At 40.1% G+C, this 20,128-nt stretch overlaps 3 protein-coding genes across 3 annotated transcripts in view; 1 reads left to right on the plus strand and 2 right to left on the minus strand.

Annotated features, from left to right (window-relative positions):
- Positions 1 to 7,193, minus strand: part of LOC135077341 (putative 1-phosphatidylinositol 3-phosphate 5-kinase) — a 43,772-nt gene extending 36,579 nt beyond the window's left edge. The window contains exons 1-9 of the mRNA XM_063971867.1: positions 6,763 to 7,193; positions 6,359 to 6,527; positions 5,775 to 5,908; positions 5,124 to 5,284; positions 3,415 to 3,498; positions 2,819 to 2,958; positions 2,175 to 2,282; positions 1,852 to 1,914; positions 1,163 to 1,324 (exon numbers count right to left, since the gene is read on the minus strand). Of these exons, the coding sequence (XP_063827937.1) occupies positions 1,163 to 1,324; positions 1,852 to 1,914; positions 2,175 to 2,282; positions 2,819 to 2,958; positions 3,415 to 3,498; positions 5,124 to 5,284; positions 5,775 to 5,908; positions 6,359 to 6,527; positions 6,763 to 7,074 (1,333 nt within the window). The 5' untranslated portion in view covers positions 7,075 to 7,193. The remainder of the gene's footprint in view (positions 1 to 1,162; positions 1,325 to 1,851; positions 1,915 to 2,174; positions 2,283 to 2,818; positions 2,959 to 3,414; positions 3,499 to 5,123; positions 5,285 to 5,774; positions 5,909 to 6,358; positions 6,528 to 6,762) is intronic.
- Positions 7,194 to 7,467: 274 nt separating this feature from the next.
- On the plus strand, positions 7,468 to 9,356 carry LOC135077733 (ER membrane protein complex subunit 8/9 homolog). Its single transcript, XM_063972309.1, has 4 exons — positions 7,468 to 7,768; positions 7,854 to 8,003; positions 8,171 to 8,279; positions 8,861 to 9,356. The coding sequence occupies exons 1-4, from the start codon at positions 7,556 to 7,558 to the stop codon at positions 9,031 to 9,033; spliced, it is 645 nt and encodes a 214-aa protein (XP_063828379.1). The 5' UTR covers positions 7,468 to 7,555; the 3' UTR covers positions 9,034 to 9,356.
- On the minus strand, positions 9,324 to 20,110 carry LOC135077721 (alanyl-tRNA editing protein Aarsd1). Its single transcript, XM_063972292.1, has 8 exons — positions 19,982 to 20,110; positions 18,460 to 18,588; positions 17,981 to 18,140; positions 17,597 to 17,811; positions 17,328 to 17,434; positions 17,114 to 17,254; positions 16,260 to 16,574; positions 9,324 to 9,450 (listed from the first exon to the last, which is right to left on the minus strand). Exons 1-8 carry the CDS (start codon positions 20,018 to 20,020, stop codon positions 9,324 to 9,326), a joined length of 1,233 nt encoding a protein of 410 aa, XP_063828362.1. The 5' UTR covers positions 20,021 to 20,110.
- Positions 20,111 to 20,128: the final 18 nt, after the last annotated feature.

Consider the following 20,128-nt stretch of genomic DNA (forward strand, 5'->3'; position numbering starts at 1 on the left):
AGCATTATAGACAGTTAACTTCGTATACGACCGTCCTGCAGTGGGGAGACGGTAGATGGGTCGAGGTACTCGTAGTAGCAAGTAATAGTTGCATTACGGTCGCGCAATAAGTTGCTGGACTATAATAGGCACAGCCTATTAGGCTATTATTAGTTTTTCGTAGCAGTCAATGGTGCTCCTCACCCGATACCGCTCCGCTACATCTCCGCTTCGCTCCGCTATGTCTCTGCTTCATCTCCGCTAACCTACCGAGCATGACGCGGTCGCAGCTGCTTGGCGGCACAGCGGAAACAGCGCTGGCAACCAGGCGGCCGGCAGCGCGGCTCGTGCGAGGCACTGCCTCATCAATAAACGAAGGTGCTCCTCGCCCGATACCGCTCCGCTACCTCTCTGCTTCACTCCGCTACCTCTCCGCTTAATCTCCGCTAACCTACCGGGCATGACGAGGTCGCAGGCTTGACGGCACAGCGGGAACAGCGCCGGCAACCAGGCGGCGGGCAACGCTGCTCGTGCGAGGCACAGCCGCATCAGAAGTCGAAGGTGCTCCACCCCTGACACCGCTTCTCTATCTCTCCGCTTCACTCCGCTACATCACCGCTTCGCTCCGCTACCTCTCCGCTCCGCTCCGCTAACCTACCGGGCATGACGAGGTCGCAGGCCTGGCGGCACAGCGGGAACAGCGCTGGTAGCCAGACGGCAGGCAGTCCGGCACGTGCGAGGCACTGCCGCATCAGAAGTCGAAGGTGCTCCTCGCCCGACACCGCTCCGCTACCTCTCCGCTAAATCTCCGCTTCGCTCCGCTAAATCTCCGCTAACCTACCGGGCATGACGAGGTCGCAGGCTTGACGGCACAGCGGGAACAGCGCCGGCAACCAGGCGGCGGGCAACGCTGCTCGTGCGAGGCACTGCCGCATCAGAAGTCGAAGGTGCTCCTCGCCCGACACCGCTCCGCTACCTCTCCGCTTCGCTCCGCTAAATCTCCGCTAACCTACCAGGCATGATGAGGTCGCAAGCTTGACGGCACAGCGGAAACAGCGCCGGCAACCAGGCGGCGCGAGCGAGGCACTGCCGCATCAGAAGTCGAAGGTGCTCCTCGCCCGACACCGCTCCGCTACCTCTCCGCTTCACTCCGCTACATCTCCGCTTCGCTCCGCTAACCTACCAGGCATGATGAGGTCGCAAGCTTGGCGGCACAGCGGAAACAACGCTGGTAACCAGGCGGCGGGCAACGCTGCTCGTGCGAGGCACTGCCGCATCAGAAGCCGAAGATGCTCCTCCCCTGATACTGATATGGCCTTGCACACGCTCGCTGATTCTGTGTGGCCTGGCAAGTAAGTAAAGTGATGTTCACACAAGTCCAAAAGTATACAAAAATTGAGCAGAAAAGAACATTACAAAACTTATGATGTGACTTTATTATGTGCCTGTGATGTCACAATAAACACGATTTGAATTTGGTTAAAAAACCATCCAAAGATGATGCACTACTTATAACCAGAGTGAGAAATAAACAAAAAACCCAACTGCGTAAAAATGAACTACATAATTATCTTTTTTGCAAGCTACTTAAAAAGCCCTTTATTTGATATCCCACTCGATAGGTTTTGAGAAAAAAAAAATTTTTTTTGAAGACTATGGCGCCTAAAATCCGCCATTTTTCAATTTTAATATAGTCAGTGTCACTCTCACGATAAAGACGAATTTAACGACACCTCTCAAGCTAAAATCTGTCAAGACGTTTAGGCCGTGCCAAAGAAATATACATACATACATACATACACTCGAAAAACATAACCCTCCTTCTGGCGCAGTCGGGTAAATACATTAATTTACTGTGCATTACTTATGTACCTTCACTTTGCTCCAGGACTGGTTGATTCTCTTCTTCGCTAGAAGGCGATGATTTTGTCTCTGCTAACAATTAAAATGTACCTAATTAGATACTGACTTGATTGTAAGCAATTATTGGAATTTGAATAGAATTTAACAACTGCAATAAATGGTGTAGCGTAAATGTTTTGTTTCGTGTAATTCGAATCGTAGAATTGCATTATGTGAGAAAACTTGAAAACAAAATAATAACGATAATGGTCGAGAAAAAAAGAATACCATTTTCTTGGTGGCCAGTGTCGCGCGGCCAAGGAGGCGGCTGTGTGCTACAAAAAATGGCTTACCAGTTTTAGGAGCCTTTATGAGCCGAGCAGAGTTGTTTCCCAGGTTCAAATCCAGGCAGTACGACGATACGCTCTCGACTAGTCGGCCAGCACTTTCAACTTCCTCCGCTGAAATCGGACGTGTATTTGTGAATTTGATAATGAGCATAAGATTCAGGAACTTGGTCAATTTTTTTTTTTAAAGAATATCCATGTACAGTTAACGCCGGCAAGTGCACGGTTCGCCTATTGCAGAAAGGGCATTGCGATTGACGCGCATACATAGAAACTCGCGCAACGGTTACCGCAGTAAACTCATTTATTTTCTGTAAATAGGATCAAAGGGCACTTTACATGTCCCAACCCTACCTCTGCTTGGGGACACTAATTATGAGCGAGTGATATAATTTGAGATACCAAAAACAAAACGGGACTATTCCCACCTCTCGTTCCCACCGCTGCAACTCGTGTGTAGCCAGGATCTACAGTTTGACCGCCATAAAAACCCAACCAATGAAAGTCGAGTTTGTCCCATAGGACATAGGAAGAACATAGGAGGAGTTCGAAATTAAGGTTCGACTTCCCTCCATTGCAAAGCGGATGACAGGTGACAAAGGTTTACCAATACCAAAAACAAAAGAAAAAACTTGTGTCAATAGACTCACGGCTGGAGTCTTCCTGTTGGGTGTTAGAGGGCAGTGCAGTAGGGCGGTACAGCGCGTAGTCAGCAAACTGTAGCAGTTCCGACACGCACTCCATGTAGCCTGAACTTAGAAGGTTCTGGCACACTTGGCTCGCCTGGAACCTGGGTGAAAATGTTGCGATTATAGTTCGCGCGCGAATGCTCGCGTTCGTATACGTTCGCCGATCACTCCCGGTTTGGTAATAACATACAAACTAGTAGGAAACCTTGTTTTGCCTATATTTCTTAAAGTTGTGAATGCTTATACTAAAACGTGCGTAAAACGTATTTTATTTGTATAGAGAACAATAGTGTCAGGAATGTAACGACTAAATAATGTAATAATAAATAAATAAAATGAATAAAACCTACGCGTTTTAACATGATAAGAGATGTCAAAACATGTCAAACATGTCTCTTAGATATTTTACGGATTCTTAAAAAGAAAAGCACATAGTGAATATTAGACAATAATAACAATGTCATGTATTGCTTCTTAAATTATTAATATTTCAGCATAATTATGTCGTTACGGGTAATCATCAAAAATAAATAGTATAAAATTAAAAAGATACATACCTGGTTTTATGGTTGGTGTTGTCTATGACCCACTGCAGGATGTCACAACCGCGCCACACGCCGTTGTACCTCACCAATCGGTACCTACGATAGGAGAGAGAAATGATTGTACTAAGCCATGCAGATAACCAATGTAATATTTGAACAAGATACATACAATACATAGTACAATGAGTTGTAGGTATACACTTAATTCACTTGTTTTTAGGGTTTTACTGGTTTAAGTCAATACATATTGTTATGGTAAATAAAGGAGTCTTTGACAATTAATTTAGATACATATTGCAAATCTCTATCATTGACGTTCAGAAACATCCTGTATTTGACTTAAAATGTAGTAGGTGTGTTACATAGCATAACATAAAGTGACAATAAAGAAAATAATAGATGATTTTTAATCTGTATTCTGTACAAACATATTGCATACTTGAAAAGGCCTTAAGTTTTTGGGAGGAACATTCAACTATTTACACAAATTAAGTTTGTGAAAATCTTGTTATTATTTACATCATTTTAGCCATTTCATTCTAAATAAAATATTATTGGATAAACATTTTATTTTAAGCGGTATACGATAAACGGTGCTATGAGGTGTTTTGAGTTTGGCAGTAAATTGAAATAATACAATAGCAGATACATCAATACACAAACTCACGTCATTTCTTCCCACAACCTCTTTAGTGATCTGTAAAGTTTTGGTAATAAATAGTAACATTTCTGCCATAACAACATAAACATTTCTGTCTTAACATACAAGAAAATCTTCAACTATTTTTAATAGTTACTCGTAAAACATTAGTACATATTAGTGTCCTCATTTGACTCAACTAATTACCCTAGGTACAGTAAGTACCTGTGCTAATGCTTCGAGGTCCCTGTGTTGTATCAGCGAGGAGCTATTAATTATTGTGTCGCATGTCAGTACCTCTGTGGTACTGAATTATTGAACCTGTGCTGGGCTGCTGTGTCATTATACTTGTGCTGTTGCAGCGAAGTTGTGGCAATGTTATTTCACTGTGCTGCTATTCCCGTGTTAGGGTACTGAATGTCTGAACTTGAGCTATGTTGTTTCAGGCAAAGTGCTTATACCACAATATTATGTATGTATAGGGTTACTCAATTATTCTACCTGTGCTGGGTTGATGAGTCACTATGCCTGCGCTACTATAGCGACGTTATTCTTCCGATATTGTTTCCTGTACCTGTGTCGCAGTGCTAAATTACTGAACCTGGTGGTTGTTGAATGTGTGTTGTTACGTCAAGATGCTATATCACTGTGCCGCTAAACCTGCACTGAGTTGTTAAGTCCCTGTACTATCGGCAACAGTGTTAACTGCCCATTGTCAGTCATGTCATCTCGTTCTATCGCAAAGAATCACCATTTGATGAGAGCGAGAGTAAAAACGGAAATGGATAGTTAACACTGTGGCCGTGTGTACCTGTGCTAGGTTTAGAATCACCATTTGATGAGAGCGAGAGTAAAAACGGAAATGGATAGTTAACACTGTGGCCGTGTGTACCTGTGCTAGGTTTAGAATCACCATTTGATGAGAGCGAGAGCAAAAACGGAAATGGATAGTTAACACTGTGGCCGTGTGTACCTGTGCTAGGTTTAGAATCACCATTTGATGAGAGCGAGAGTAAAAACGGAAATGGATAGTTAACACTGTGGCCGTGTGTACCTGTGCTAGGTTTCTATGTCATGTTACCTGTGCTGCTGCGTCGGCAGCGAGTGCGCCAGGTGTCGGTAGAGCTCGTACAGCGCCTCGGTGGGCGCCACGCGCGGTTCGCGCTCGTCCTGCTCGCGAGCGAACATGAAATGCTCGCGAGCCTTGAACATTGGCTGCGACTTGTTCTCGGGGAATTTCACCTAGAACGAAAAAATGGTCACCACTGAGACAGTGAAATTATGAACAATGTATATTACAAATAGGAACATCATAATTATATTTAATCTCCACTGCTAATTTTAGTTCCAGGACGACTAATTTCATTTACCAGTAGCAAAGGGAGAATTTGGTCTACACTCCCTACTCTGGCTAGATGAGTTTATTTGTAACTTATTACTAGTTTTGAAATGTTGCAAGGAAGGAACTAAAGAAATCATTGCACAAGTAATAAAAAGCTTAAAGGTTGGTTTAGCCATTTCAAGGACTATTTAGATAGTATTTAAAACTTTTGCGTTCCATTTCAACAAAAATAGTAAGACACGCGCCCATTATTATTCAATCTGCTTGTGACCACGAAATGTCAAGCCGTGAGTACATAATGTAACTCATTAATAAACGTCGCGTTAAGACCCGTGTCTTACTATTTTATTTAGATAGTATGATTATGATCAAATACTTCAAGTTACAAACCTGCAGGTTCTCTTGCAAAGTGCGCAAGTCGGGCGATATGTCGCCAGTGAGGTCGTTTTCTCTCAGGTAGCTTAGGACTACATTGCAACAGTAGTTGCATACGCGTAGCCCACCTGCGCAACCAAATATCTGCCCTGTGAACAAGAATTAAGATACTAAAATAGAAAATTTTGCGATTCTGTTAACTGTACGTAGTCTGGCTGGATTCTGGAGGCTACCACCTAGATGCGGGGAGTGCAGGACCAGTGACAGTGAAGGATTTATCCAGCAGTAGACCTCTTTTGGTTGAAAAGGAATTGGGAATACAGTATGAATTACTTCTCTTTCAGGAAGAAGATGATAAAAATCCCAAAAAGTTAGTCCTGTAGGAACTGTCAGAACTATTAATCTTGAATAGCTAGTATTGAATAAAAAAAATTTTTATTGCGATAAAAAAAAAAATTTAAAAAAAAATTTTTAATGAAATACTAATTAAAAATGTAAGGATGGGGAGGTATTTCAATTCTTCATTTATTGTATTTATCAATCAAGCATATCACTTTAAATATATTATGTAAGTACTTGAACAGATTTTCACAATTTACCTGGCACCCTCTGACTACAGCATCTCGAGCAGAATATCTGCCCGCAAACTCGACAGTGATGCCTGCGCCGTAAGGTACTGAATCGCGTGGCGCACTCGTAGCACTCGCGGGAGATGTCGTCTGGCATCCAGTAGCGGGCCAGCTCGGTGTCCGCATATCTGGTACCACCCTAAAAGTAACATACTTATAGAATTTTGTAAAGTAAAAGTTCTAGTTTGTATTCAAGTTCTAATTTAAATTCTAGTAAGAAAAATATTTTATGCAATTTATGTAACAAACAATAATAAGATATTACACTATTAATGCTGCAAAACTGTATGATTAACTGATTACAGTGCAATGTCCATTATTAAAGAGGGTTAAACAGCTGTCAAATCATGTCAGGATATACATAAATCACTTACGCCTGAGCCCATAGCGATCAAACTGCTTATCCGCCTCAAAACATTGGGCAAACTTCGCCCTTCGAATTCCACGGCGTAAGATCCTGTTTCGGTCTTCGCATCCTCATAATCCTGCTTCTTTGAATCATCTGACTGTTGGCTGCTCTGCTTTCTTTCCCCTGCAGCCTTGTCTTGCAAATTTTCAGTAGTTTCGCTGGGCGAGAACAGTGGAAACCTCCACAGTTTGTTGAGAAACGTCGACACACCGCTTTGCGTCGATTCGGGCTCAAATCGTGGGAACTCTGTAAGCTGAGACGTATCATACTTATCCATATTACTAATTACGTTTGCTTGTAAAACATTAATTACAAAACAAACTCGCAAAAACCACTAAAACATCCACAAACTCGAACAGCTGTCCTGTGACCTGTCAGGCTCCAGCAACTGTCACTGTCAGTCAGCGTCAAATAGTGATGTAACATCTTCAATTAACTAAATCGAGTTTTTTAAATCAATGTTTTCTTTTATACAAGATACACAGAAGATAATAAATGGTACGCATGCATGGTTTAGAAGAGAAGAGAAGAAGAATACTATCATCCAAATTGAAGGGCAAAATACTTTGAAAAAGTTCTTTTCACACTTAAATTCCAGAAAAAAAAGCTCTTTTATCCAAAGCCATAAATTTTTACAGAAAAGAAAAAGTAATTATAATTAAAAAACAAAACGTCATACGTGTGTTTTTCGGAAGTCGTGATTAATTTTTAATTAATTCAAGAATTAACAAATCCTCAATTAAATCATTTAATTAAACATGGGCGACGTAACACTAGAAACCAAGGCATACGCTAAAATAATTTTACATGCTGCTAAATACCGTCATTGTGCTGTAAACGGTGTTCTCTTAGCTGATGGTTCCAAAATCAAGGATGGTGCAAAAAATCAGGATTTAGAAATTGTGGATACTATTCCTCTATTTCACCACAGTCATTACGTGTCCCCAATGGCTGAAGTTGCTCTAACACAGGTAAGTCCGGGAATAGTCATAGGTTTTCATAACCTTTTTGGATATGTTTGTCTCTAAGAAACTAATTTATTTTGGCCTGTTTTAGATTGAGACCATGGCTCAAGCTGACAATTTGGTTATAGCTGGTTACTACGCCGGCTGTGAAAACTTTGGAGCCAACACAGTTGAGGCTTGCCCTGGCCAGAAAATTGCCGAAAAGATTGTGGAATATTTCCCATCTGCTGTGTTCATTGTGGTAACTAAACATCTTTAGTAACTCTCCCTAGCTCTTAGGCTGGTTGCACCGTCTTACTTTAACATGTTTTTAATGTAAAAAATCTGCCAAATTTCGTACAAAAAACACCAGTTATCATTAAAGTTACAGTTAAAGTACTCACTTGTATGTCTATTCTCAATTTACAGATTGACAACAAAAGATTTATGCAGCATTTAGACTCACCGGCTATAAAACTGCACAAATACAGTGATGGAAAATGGAAGCAGAGGGAAATCAACATGAAAATGTTATTCTGTAAGTGAACTTTATGTAATAAACTGATATAAAATATGTATACAATGGGTCAAATCAAAAGAAAATTCTAATATAAACTTGCTTTTACAATAAATTAGATTAGGGGTCATCCATAAAGTACGTCACACGTAAAGAGGGGGGGAGGGGGTTGACAAAGTGTGACATGGTGTGACAAGGGGTGGGAGGGGTCCTAAGTTTCGTGACATCACATTTCAGTTGTTTCAAATATTTGATATAATGTTGATTTCTTAAAAAAAAGTACTTAATTTAAATGGAAATAAAACTAATTGCTGTTAATTTAATAATTTTTCGATGTGAAATTGCAAAACATGTGACGTCACACTAGGGGGGAGGGGTCTCAGAAATGTGACCACCTGTGACAAGGACGGAGGGGGGGTTAAAAAATCATGAAATTTGTGTGACGTACTTTATGTATGGCCCCTTAGCTCACTAGCTAGGAGGAAACAAAATAATATCTTTTTAAATAAAAGAAAAGTAGAAAACAGATTGTTAATAAAATCTAATTTAAATTCAGTAAGATGAGCTATGTGATTTATTCAATGTAAAATCTTTTATTACAGCTAACCCAGACGTATTGAAGACAGTGTCGTATCTACTTCAATACGGAGTTGAGAAGGATCTCGTAGACTTTGACAACTACCTTGACGACACCACTCAGGACTGGACCAACCGTGGCATTGAGAAGCTTCTGGCCATGAACACGAAGGACACATCGCACAAGTTGAAGGATTGAGCATAAAGATATTATTAATATCTGAATTATTCAAGAGCTCTAGGATAAGTAAGTCTTTTATAAATTAAAGTAAATGGTCAATGTAATAAAACATTTATTTAGTAACAATTAAAGGTGTATTATATTTAATTTATAATGAGTATAACAAAGTAGAATATATTTATGTAACTGTTTAGTAATTGTTGTTGTAAGAACTTATTTAAGTTTATTCCTTTAGCTTAAGCATTGCATATTTTATTTACATTTATTCATTTGTAAGCATTTAAATGAAAATAATGTATGCATTTATTTTATTCTATCTTATTAAAGTATTCCTCAATCAACTTCTTGCATTTGTTAATGCCTCCCAAATCGCCAGCTTTTCCTTGGAATTTTCCATTTTTAAATGCACCTTTGCCTTTTAACAACTCAGTGATTCTGGAATAAAAACAAAAATATAAGCAAGCAATATCTTAGTTACTTGTCTGTGGTTTTTACTATTAAAATTAAAATCAAATATATTTTATTCAATTTGGACCACAAGTGGCACTTATGAACGTCAAAAAAGCAGTGTAAAAAAGGTAGCCCATAAGGGGCACTTTACATTTCTCCTTATCTTTTGGGCCCTACCAGCGCTTCAAGACTATATGGCAAGTGATATTGTAGGAGATTGGGATAGGAACGGGATGGGATACCTTCGATTGAGCAGACTCCACAGGACGGTCCAAGCTTGGTTCTTCTTTCACTTTCACAAACACTTGAATTTTTATTGAGATGAGTTTAGCGCGCGATTTGGGTTTATTTGAATTGGTTTATTTTGGATACTTATTTAGTAATTAACGCCCAGATAGGTAGGCGAAGCGGCGCGTTGCGATGCGAGAGCGAGACTGAAGGTGGGAGGGAGAGGATAGGAAAAGGACTGTCAGAATGAGTGATAGAATAGTGTGACATGAGTTTGAAATGTATGAGGTTTTAATGCTGGCGCGTACAACTCCCCCGGCCTAGAGGTCTTCCTCTAGATTGAGTAGCGTTTGTAAAAAAAAATAAAGTTAAAAACGCAAAAAAGCATGCGTTAGAGAACTAAACGAGTTAAATTTGAGTTAAATGAGCGTTAAAGTTGAGTTAAATTAAAGTTAAAGAAAAATTAAAGTTAAAAGCATTATTTGAGTTACTGTAAAGGAAGAGGACAAACTCTAACTACAGGCCGAACATAAATACCGGTTGCAGTGCGAATCTTTAAGGTGCGAATGATTTTGTCCTTTCCGGGATATACTTCCACAACCACACCCAATGGCCAACAAAGAGGATGCGCATTGTCATCTTTTATAACAACAACAGAGCCCACATCTATCGGTTTGGTCACCGTATTCCACTTTTCACGGCGTTGTAGAGAAGTTAAATACTCCTGACTCCAGCGACGCCAAAAGCTTTGCACTAATTTATTGACTAACTGATAACGCGTTAACCGATTGTCAGAAATATCAGAGACATCCTCTACTGGTAAGAATTTCAGTGGAGTTATATTGAGAAAGTGATTGGGAGTGAGAGCGGATATATCAGATGGGTCAGAGCTAAGAACACACAATGGTCTACTATTCAATAAGCCTTCTATTTGTACAAGTACAGTGTTGAACTCTTCGTATGTTAACACTTGAAGACCAATAACTTTATAAAGATGCGTTTTTACATAACGAACATTTATCTCTGTGATGCCGTTAAAGTGCGGACCATATGGTGGACTATGAAGAAACTTAATGCGTTGTTCAGCCAAATGTGAACTTAAATAATTTTTGTGAGAGTCAGATTCTAAAAGAGCGTAAATTTCGTCAAGCTTGCGTTTAGCGCCAATGAAGTTAGTACCTCCGTCGCTATATATCATGGAAACGGGGCCTCTTCTACAAATGAATCGACGAAAAGCGGCGAGAAATAGATCAGAGCTTAAGTCTGAAACTAACTCTATGTGTAGAGCCTTAGTTGTAAGACAGCAAAATAAACAAATATAAGCCTTCTGGCTTTTAACACCTCTGCGGCGAATGTGAGTAATAAAGAAGGGACCTGCATAATCGACCGATGTATAAACAAAGGCTTTAGCTTCTGAAACGCGAAATGATGGCAAGTCGCCCATAAGAGGGTTTGTAGATTTAGGGTTTAAACGAAAACAGATATTGCATTAATGCACTCTTTGACGTACTAAGTTACGTGCGGAAAGTATCCAAAATTTCTGTCTAAGCAGACTGAGTAGAAGTGAAGGACCAGTATGTAAATTACATACATGAAAGTAATCAACTAAAAGTTGAGTGAAGCGATGTTTAGGCGATAGAATGATTGGATGCTTTTGTCCATAGTTGAGTTGAGAGTGAGTGAGTCGACCTCCGACACGAAGTATATTATCAGAGTCAATGAAAGGGTTAAGTTTGAGAAGCGATTTGTTAAAGGGTTTATTATTTTTAATTGCGTGCATATCTTGAGTAAAAAATAGTGCCTGTATATGGCGTACTAAATAGAGTTCAGCGAGTTCTAAATCAGAGGATGTAACCACTCCGTTTGAACGTAGTATTTTAGCGAAGCGTAACACGTACACAGTAGCGCGTAATAATTTTGGGTACGTGGAAATGCGATCAATTAATCGATCTAAAGGGTGAGAGTTCGATTGAGAGCTTGTCTCTGAAACAAGAGCGATAGTTTTCTCTTCCAGTCGAACACTGTTAGATGAAACTTGAAATGGCTCGATAGGCCATTGCGAGATTGGCTGAGCTGTCCATTGAGGAGAGTGAAACCAATTTAATTGATTTAATAATGCTTTAGGAGTTACCGGTCGCGATATTACATCTGCAGGATTTTCATTTCCATTAACATGATACCAAATTTTGGCGTTGAGTTTCGAATTAATTTCAGTAATTCTATTCGCAACAAATGTGTGAAATTTGTACGCGGGAGAATGTATCCACGTGAGAGTGACAGTCGAGTCCGAAAATGCGTAAATTGAGTTAACAGGATAACGATTCTCTATACTATCGCGAACCGATAATAAAAGATTTGTCAAGAGCAGCGTTGCGCACAGTTCAAGCCGCGCAAGAGATATTTTCTTTAAAGGCGCGACACGCGATTTGGATGCGATAAGAAAGACTTCACCGGGTGAATTTGCATCAGAGCTCACGCGCACATAAACTACAGCTCCGTAGCATACTTCGCTGGCGTCCGCGAAGCCCATGATAGTGACGTGACAACCCGCGGTGATTCCTATGTGACGAGGTATTTTTAATTGCGATAAATAGTTAATCTCACTATCAAACCGATTCCATTTATTTTTTATTGAGTCTGGAACTGGCTGATCCCATTCAAGGTCGCGCTGCCAGCATTCTTGAATTAAGAGTTTGAGAAACGCTGTCACAGGGCCTAGCAAACCCAAAGGGTCGAATAATCTAGCGGTTGCGGAAAGAATCGTGCGTTTTGTGCATTGGTCAGTGTTAGTAGAGTTAATTTTGTAAAGAAAAACGTCATCATTAGGAAGCCACTGCATGCCTATAATTTTTGTCGTAATTTCTGAGTCAGTGTCAAAATCGACGAGCTGTGGATTTTTATGCGAATCGGGAATCTTATTTATAAGCTCAGGGTTGTTCGAGATCCACTTAACCATTTTAAACCCCCCGGCCATGAACATCTTAACCATTTGATGGTAAGATTGTTCAGCTTTTTCTAACCCGTCCATCGATGAGACATAATCGTCCGTATACATACAGGATTGAGCTTCAGACGCGGCGATAGGATAATTCGCGCGCTCGTCCTCAGCGAGTTGGCGAACGACACGCATAGCGAGGTAAGGCGAGCTAGAAACGCCAAAAGAAACCCTATTGTATTGATAAGTATCAATCGGTGATTCAGGATCAAATCGAAATAATATGCGTTGAAACGGGTGGTGATTTTGATCAAGCTTTACACAGAAATACATCTTTTCAATATCAGCAGATAAAGCGACTGAGAAAATGCGTAAGTTAATTAAAAGATCAAAAATATTACTTTGTAAGTTTGGGCCAGTGTAAAGAACATCATTTAACGACTTTCCAGAGGTTGTTTTACAACTTGCATCTAAAACGACTCGAGTTTTTGAAGTGAGTTTATCTGGTCGGTATACTGCATGATGAGGTATATAATAATTTGGAGTATTTTCCTCTGAATTCGATGCGTTTTCGACTTTTGACAGAAAACCGCGATCGATACAGTCTTGAATATTTTCATTATAGTTAGTGCGTAAGCCCGGAGTTGAGTCTAACTTTTTCTCTAAGTTATAGAAGCGACGCCTAGCAGTAAAATAAGAATCGCCGAGTTCTGATGGGTCGAGTTTAAATGGCAAAGAAACGGTATACGTCCCAGAGTCGTCGCGAGAATGAGTTGATTGGAAAATGTTTTCACATATTTCGTCGTCAGGGCTGATGTGTCTCTTAGAAGGTACACTTTCAAGCTCCCAAAAGCGTTGCGTGAGTGATTCTAATGAGTGCGAGTCTACATTGCAAAAGAATGCTTTGTTATCATTGCGTGAATGAGCTGAGTAGCACTGAGCGCGTCCCATAGCGAGATATCCGAGCGTGGTTTCGATAGCGATGACAGAGGATTGCGGTGAAGTTATTTTATTACTACCTAAAAGAAGCGGGAATATCTCATTGCCTAACAAACAATCGATTTCAGCAGGGATATCGAAGCTGTCATCAGCCATAGGAAGACCTTGTAAATGCGATAACTGGGTTATGTCAACCCTTACATTAGGTAAATAATCGGTTATTGTATCAATGACGCGTGCGTTAATTGTGTATTTACACCTGGGATCAAAGCGTGAGGCAATTGTGAAAGATACATATCCTAGCGACACACTTTCAGACTGACCTATGCCCTTAATAGTGGTAGGTAGCGGATTGACTTTTAAGTTCAGTCGCGCACAACATTTATTTGTGATAAAGTTGCTCATCGAACCTGTGTCTAGAAACACGCGTAATTTTTGACACGTCTTATTATTGTCATAAGTATACACTGACGCGGTGGGTAATAAGACCGTGGTACTAGATTCATCAGCGATCGACGGCGTGACTGCAGAGAGAGATACATTTTTGGTTGGCATCGATTGCAACGGCGGCGTGACCGGACCGGGCGCGGACATGGACGCGTCGGTCGGCGAAAGCGTCGCGCTGCAAGTCAGCTGTTGTGACGTCATAGGTCTATTCACGTTAAAGTTATCTATATGAATAAGAGTGTGATGTTTCCGTTGGCAAACTGAGCAACGATTTTGAGATCTGCAATCTTTAATGTTATGAAAGCCTAAACAATTGAGGCAAAAGTTACATTTAGTAACTAAAGAGTGGCGAGTTGGCGCATTTTTCGAGAGAAAATAACTGCATTTGAACAGGGCATGTTCAGGTTCCGTCTTACAAAGTTGACAATTCTTGCGTACAGCGGATGGAGTGTATGAGCCTTGCGAATTCGGTTGAGATTGGAAGTAATGTTGATTGAGTTTTACTCCAGAAGCTGTATTAGAAACAAACGACTGTGTCGGTTTCGAGTTTTTAGACTGCGATGCGAAATTCGTTTTATTATTAACGTACGGCTTATTCTGCGTAAAACATAAGCGTAAAGCATGGATTTTATTCTGTTCTCTTATAAAAGTCTTGAGATCATTAAACGTAGGCATTTTTACGTGCTTAATGGATTGTTCAAATAAATTTAGAGTGTCTTTGTCTAATTTACTGAGAGCAATATGAGTCAAAATGAAATCGGAAAGATCATCAATCTGTAAACATCGTAAGGCAGCTTCAGCTGAGCAATACTGTTCCAAAAATTCATCTAAAGATTGCGATTTGAAGTTTATTAATTGTTCCAAATACATAGAGGCTTGTACTCTTATGTCTTGGTATTTTTCTAATAGGTTGTTCCAAATTATGTAATAGTTCTCACCAGTAGGTGGAATACCCGAGCAAATTGTAAGTGCTTTTCCGGAAAGTTTTCCTATAAGGTATTGAGCCTTTTCACCTGGAGACAAACCAGTGTTCTCATGAATAAGCGTTTTAAAATTTTGGTAGAAAACGGGCCACTTGGAAGGGGCTCCGTCGAAAGAGACTAGTTCTAAAGGCGGTAATTTTTTACGAAATCCTGTTTGCGACGCTCTGTGTTGGCCTTTAGTTGTGCGATGGAGCTTTGCACCGAAAGGATGTTACAGTACAAATCGTCAAACGAGTCGAGTGCGGCAAATGTAGGTTTGAGTTCCTCATCATTTTTCATATAACACAAATTAAGTTCGTCAATAGTATCAAGAAAATCCGATCTTGTTTTTTCAATCGAATGCATGCGAGACATGAAAATTTGTTCAATCTGAGGGTCGGAGACCTTTAGGCTGAGGTCGTATAGTTCCTGAACCCTCTGAAAAAGCGCTTCTTTTTTAGCTTCAAGCAAATTAATTTTGCGTTTTACTCCCTCCATTGTATTGTAGGTGAGCAAACACACGCACGAGAGCTAGCGTTAAAAAATGAGTTGAGTTGAGCGTATTTATTTATAATCCAGTAGGAAAATAAAATGCGTAGCGTATGTAAGCGAATTTGAAATTGAATTGAAATAAAATTTTAAAAGATTGAATTTAAAAAATATACGTGTTTACAAACGAGTTGACGTTTGAGTGAATAGCAATTTCTAGAATGTGCCAAATGTCAAACGAATCGAACTTTCCAGAAAGAATGTGTCACGAGCGAATTTTCTAGAATTTTCTAGAGGGTTGTCAAAATGACGGATGCGTGAAAATGTGTAGTTGTGATTTTATGTAAGTGTAAAGGATAGGAAATGAACCATCCGGCTCGAAGGACCAGAAAGGAGTTGTAGGAGATTGGGATAGGAACGGGATGGGATACCTTCGATTGAGCAGACTCCACAGGACGGTCCAAGCTTGGTTCTTCTTTCACTTTCACAAACACTTGAATTTTTATTGAGATGAGTTTAGCGCGCGATTTGGGTTTATTTGAATTGGTTTATTTTGGATACTTATTTAGTAATTAACGCCCAGATAGGTAGGCGAAGCGGCGCGTTGCGATGCGAGAGCGAGACTGAAGGTGGGAGGGAGAGGATAGGAAAAGGACTGTCAGAATGAGTGATAGAATAGTGTGACATGAGTTTGAAATGTATGAGGTTTTAATGCTGGCGCGTACAGATATTATGGTGCCATACGTGGCCGATGGCTTATATTGGTTTTAGACAAAGTAAATTATGTCACTTACGTTTTCCCTAAAGCATTGCAGTGTTCCTCAGGTCCTTGAATTATGATCTGGCCTTCCTTAGGCTTATCTGGCTCTTCGGAAACCAGGAATAAGAACATTCCTTCCCCATCTAATCCTTTGCATATAGCTCTATTGAAGTCTGGAGTGGCCTCCTTTTTAAACATGAACACATATTTCGGTTTTGGATTGGAATTTTTCACTTTGTCTATTTCAAACTGAGCTAATTCTAGTAAAACGTTTTGCAGGTTTTTGTTTGAAACCTTCAAGTTCTTTTGCAGTTTACTGACTAGTTCTTCATGTTTACTTGCTTCATTTCTGAAAAATATAAAGATGATCATTTGATGGATAGTTTTTTCGGGGCATATAGGAGATTTATACTGCCCCTAAAAATACTGAACAGTCACTTCTACTAAAGCCTGGTCCGTGAGCACGTAGAATCCTGTCCAATGACCCCAAGCTACACATCCTTATCGCTCGCGCGTAATTATATTGCTGTCGCGACTGTGCGACGCGCGGCCGCAGTGAGTGTGTGAGCGCGACAGCAACATAATTACGTGCGAGCGACAAGGATGGGCAGCTTGGGGTCGTTGGACGGGATTCTACGTGCTCACGGACCAGAGCCCCGATTACGGTAACTTATAACGTCTACAATCCAGACGCGTTTCTGATTCTGCAATACGATTGGTCAAAACAGCTGACGTACGCTGTTGAACGACCAATCGTATCGCAGAATCGAGAAGCGTGTCTGGATTGTTGACGTTAAAAATTACCGTAATCGGGGCTCTGGCTTTAGATGGAAAACTTGAGAGAATAATGTATGTATGTGGGTGAACGTATGATAGTTGTGTACGTACTTTAGTAGCCCAGTCAAAGCTCTTTCTCTGTCTAACATGGTTTGAAATGTTTTGTTAACTCTGTTGCCCACCAGAAACTTTAGATTTGTTTTTCCCTTTTTCCCAGGCTCTGCTCCAAGCAATTTTATTACTTGTAGTTGGCTGTAAAAATACATTTGTATATTAAAATTAATTTTACTTAAATAAAAAAAAAATTACACCGTAAATAACAAACCTCAGGTTTGAAACATGGGTTCCACAGCACATATTCTCATCAACATCTCCGATTCTGATGATTCTAATTGTGTCCATACAATCCTTTGGCAAGCCCCTGGTATGTGCCTGGTGAAATAAATCACTATCTATTACATAAGTATATGATCCAGTCTGATAAACATTACAGCAGTTAATGGATGACATGTAAAAGCTTAATTGCAATAAATTGGCTTTTATATTAACTTTAAAGCCAATTAAAACTATTATTAATGCAATTTCGTAACAAACCTCATCTAATGCTGGGTCATTAGCTTTACAGAACTTGACGTTGACCGGAATGGCTTCTCTTATAAGGGCATTGCATCTGTCCTCAGCTGCTCTGATGGTCTCTTCGCTCACTTTGGTGGAGTCTAATTCCACGTAAGACTCCTCAGCACCGAGCCACCAACTGGTTGTAGGAAGGTTGTGTTCTTTTTCTAATATTGCTGATAGAAGATGCTGACCTGTATTAAAAAATTGGAACTTTATCAATGAAACTTTACTACTATTAGGCTCAGTTGCATCATCTTACTTTAACTTACACAAACGTCAAAAATCTGTCAAACTCCATACAAAAAGGACCGGTTATTGTTATGGTTAAAATAAAAAATGCATTTAATATCAAAAAGAAACCTGAATGTTGTTGCATATGGTCAAATCTTCTATCCCAGTTGATCTTTTGGGAGACTTCAGAGCCCACTTCTAAAGGCACTTTGGTGAAGTGCAGTGCCTCATCTCCCTTACGAAGGACTTGAAGGACCTCTATCTCATTCAGCCAGCCAATATCATGAGGCTAGAACAATATCAATTAGAGGTCAATGTAATTTAATGAAAAAGTCAATGGTAAATACTCATATCCTGTATGATGAAATATCTCATTATTGTTATATTAGGTTTATTTTTCGAGTGGTGACCATGGGCTGTCAGACAGTGCGAGTTGGCCCCCCATAAGGTGGACCGACGATCTGGTGAAGGTCGCGGGAAGTACCTGAATGCGGGCAGCGCAGGACCGGTTAAGGAAATCCTTAGGGGAGGCCTTGGTCCAGCAGTGGACGTCATTGGACTGAAACGATTGTTTTATAGTTACATTTAATAGGTTTGCATGATCTCACCTGTCCTCCACCTGCTGGGAATAATATGGTATTCTCCAAAGTAATCTGATAACCTTCAAAATTGGACACCTTGCCATATTCGGTTATTGGTTCTTTCGTCTCTTCACATTTCACGACTTTTGATGTGAACTGAAACAATATTTCACATATTTATCAGTATATCTACACAAAAAGCAAGTTAAAATAACAAAATGTGACCAAAACAACACCGGTAAATATTTATTTTTAGATAGACCAAAGGACAATGGGCAAAATGGTACCCGGCTCCAATAGATATGAGTCTAGTATCATTTGAAAGGTCTTACCAAGATGAACAACTTTTACTATGACCACCAGCCTCAGAGCTGGTTGTGTACGAAGATATACATACTTTTTTGCAGAATGGTACCCGGCTCCAATAGTAATGTTTGTAGTGTCATTTGAAAGGTCTTACCAAGACGAACAACATTTACTATAGCCACCAGCCTCAAATCTGGTTGCGTTCGAAGATAAAGATACTTTTTGTGTAACCTAAGTATCATACAGTATGAAGGGGGACGCGCTCGGGGCAGGGCACCGACGAGATGGTCGGACGCGGTGAGGAAGACGGTGGGCGGGAGTTTGCATCGTGCGGTCCACACAGCTTATGACCGCAGTCTGTGGAGGAACACTATCTGTGGTCGCGATCCTCATCAGTGAGGGAGGAAGAGACCGAGGAAGAAAAAGAAGAAGTATCATACGTGTCCATCGTATGGTACTTAGGTTATGCGAGTCAAGAAGGGTTTACTGTTCCAGCATCCTTCCTTAACTCTATAATTATTGATGGGGATGATTGTGAAATAAATATTTTTATTTAAAGAAGTACCTACTACCCCCTTATTAATAAAAAGGTACACCTAGGAAGAACCTTGGATTAAAATGACATTTCCATACCAAATGACAATTTAAGCCAGAGTTCAACTAGGGTGTAACTTTTATTAATAAAGGGGTTAAAGTTTTATTACTTCTTAATGGTTTTATTATGGGTTGCTAAAGCGAATAAACCCACAAGACCCAACAAGTCCACCCACAAGATGGACCGACGACCTCACAAAGGTAGCGGGAAGGCGCTGGATGCAGGCCGCCACCAACCGGCCATTGTGGAAATCATTGGGGGAGGCCTATGTTCAACTGGACGTCCTATGGCTAAAATGATCACGATGATGATGATGAAAGCGAATAAAGGTCTAATAGCTTGGGTAGTTCATCATAGGTATAATCCTTTCCTTTTCAATGCTTCTTTTAGTTATATTAATAGATTGTAGTCATAATACATACTCGTATACATGGATGATTGTGTTATACTTTCATTATAATACTTAGTGGAATTACTGCTTTCAAAACGTGAATTAGATCTGGCCCCATAGCAGACATTTTCCTACATCTAAAGGCCTTTTAAAATATATATTGGTTATGGCTATTGGAGCGGGTACCACTTTCCATACATTTGTGCCCATCATCCTTTCTATGGGTTGATTGCGAATACTTTGTTGGTTATACTTACTTCTTTTAGAAAACTATTTTCCTGGCATTTAAACACCATTCTTAGGTTTTATTTGTTAAAATATCGCCAAAAATTCAAGCAAAATCACAAACACCAAGTCGAAAAAAAAATATTTTGACGTTTTATTTTTTTTGTTAAACTAGGGTA

This window comes from Ostrinia nubilalis, chromosome 13 (genome assembly GCF_963855985.1).
Source record: "Ostrinia nubilalis chromosome 13, ilOstNubi1.1, whole genome shotgun sequence".
Lineage (NCBI taxonomy): Eukaryota > Metazoa > Arthropoda > Insecta > Lepidoptera > Crambidae > Ostrinia > Ostrinia nubilalis.

Coding starts and splice junctions, on each gene's coding strand:
- LOC135077721 (XM_063972292.1), bottom strand. CDS start 20,020: ATGGTGTTTAAATGCCAGGAAAATAGTTTTCTAAAAGAA. Junction 17,812..17,980: donor CCATATGCAACAACATTCAG/GTTTCTTTTTGA, acceptor TTTTTAATACAG/GTCAGCATCTTCTATCAGCA. Junction 9,451..16,259: donor TGCAATGCTTTAGGGAAAAC/GTAAGTGACATA, acceptor TTTTTATTCCAG/AATCACTGAGTTGTTAAAAG.
- LOC135077733 (XM_063972309.1), top strand. CDS start 7,556: ATGGGCGACGTAACACTAGAAACCAAGGCATACGCTAAAATAATTTTA. Junction 7,769..7,853: donor CTGAAGTTGCTCTAACACAG/GTAAGTCCGGGA, acceptor GGCCTGTTTTAG/ATTGAGACCATGGCTCAAGC. Junction 8,004..8,170: donor CATCTGCTGTGTTCATTGTG/GTAACTAAACAT, acceptor CTCAATTTACAG/ATTGACAACAAAAGATTTAT.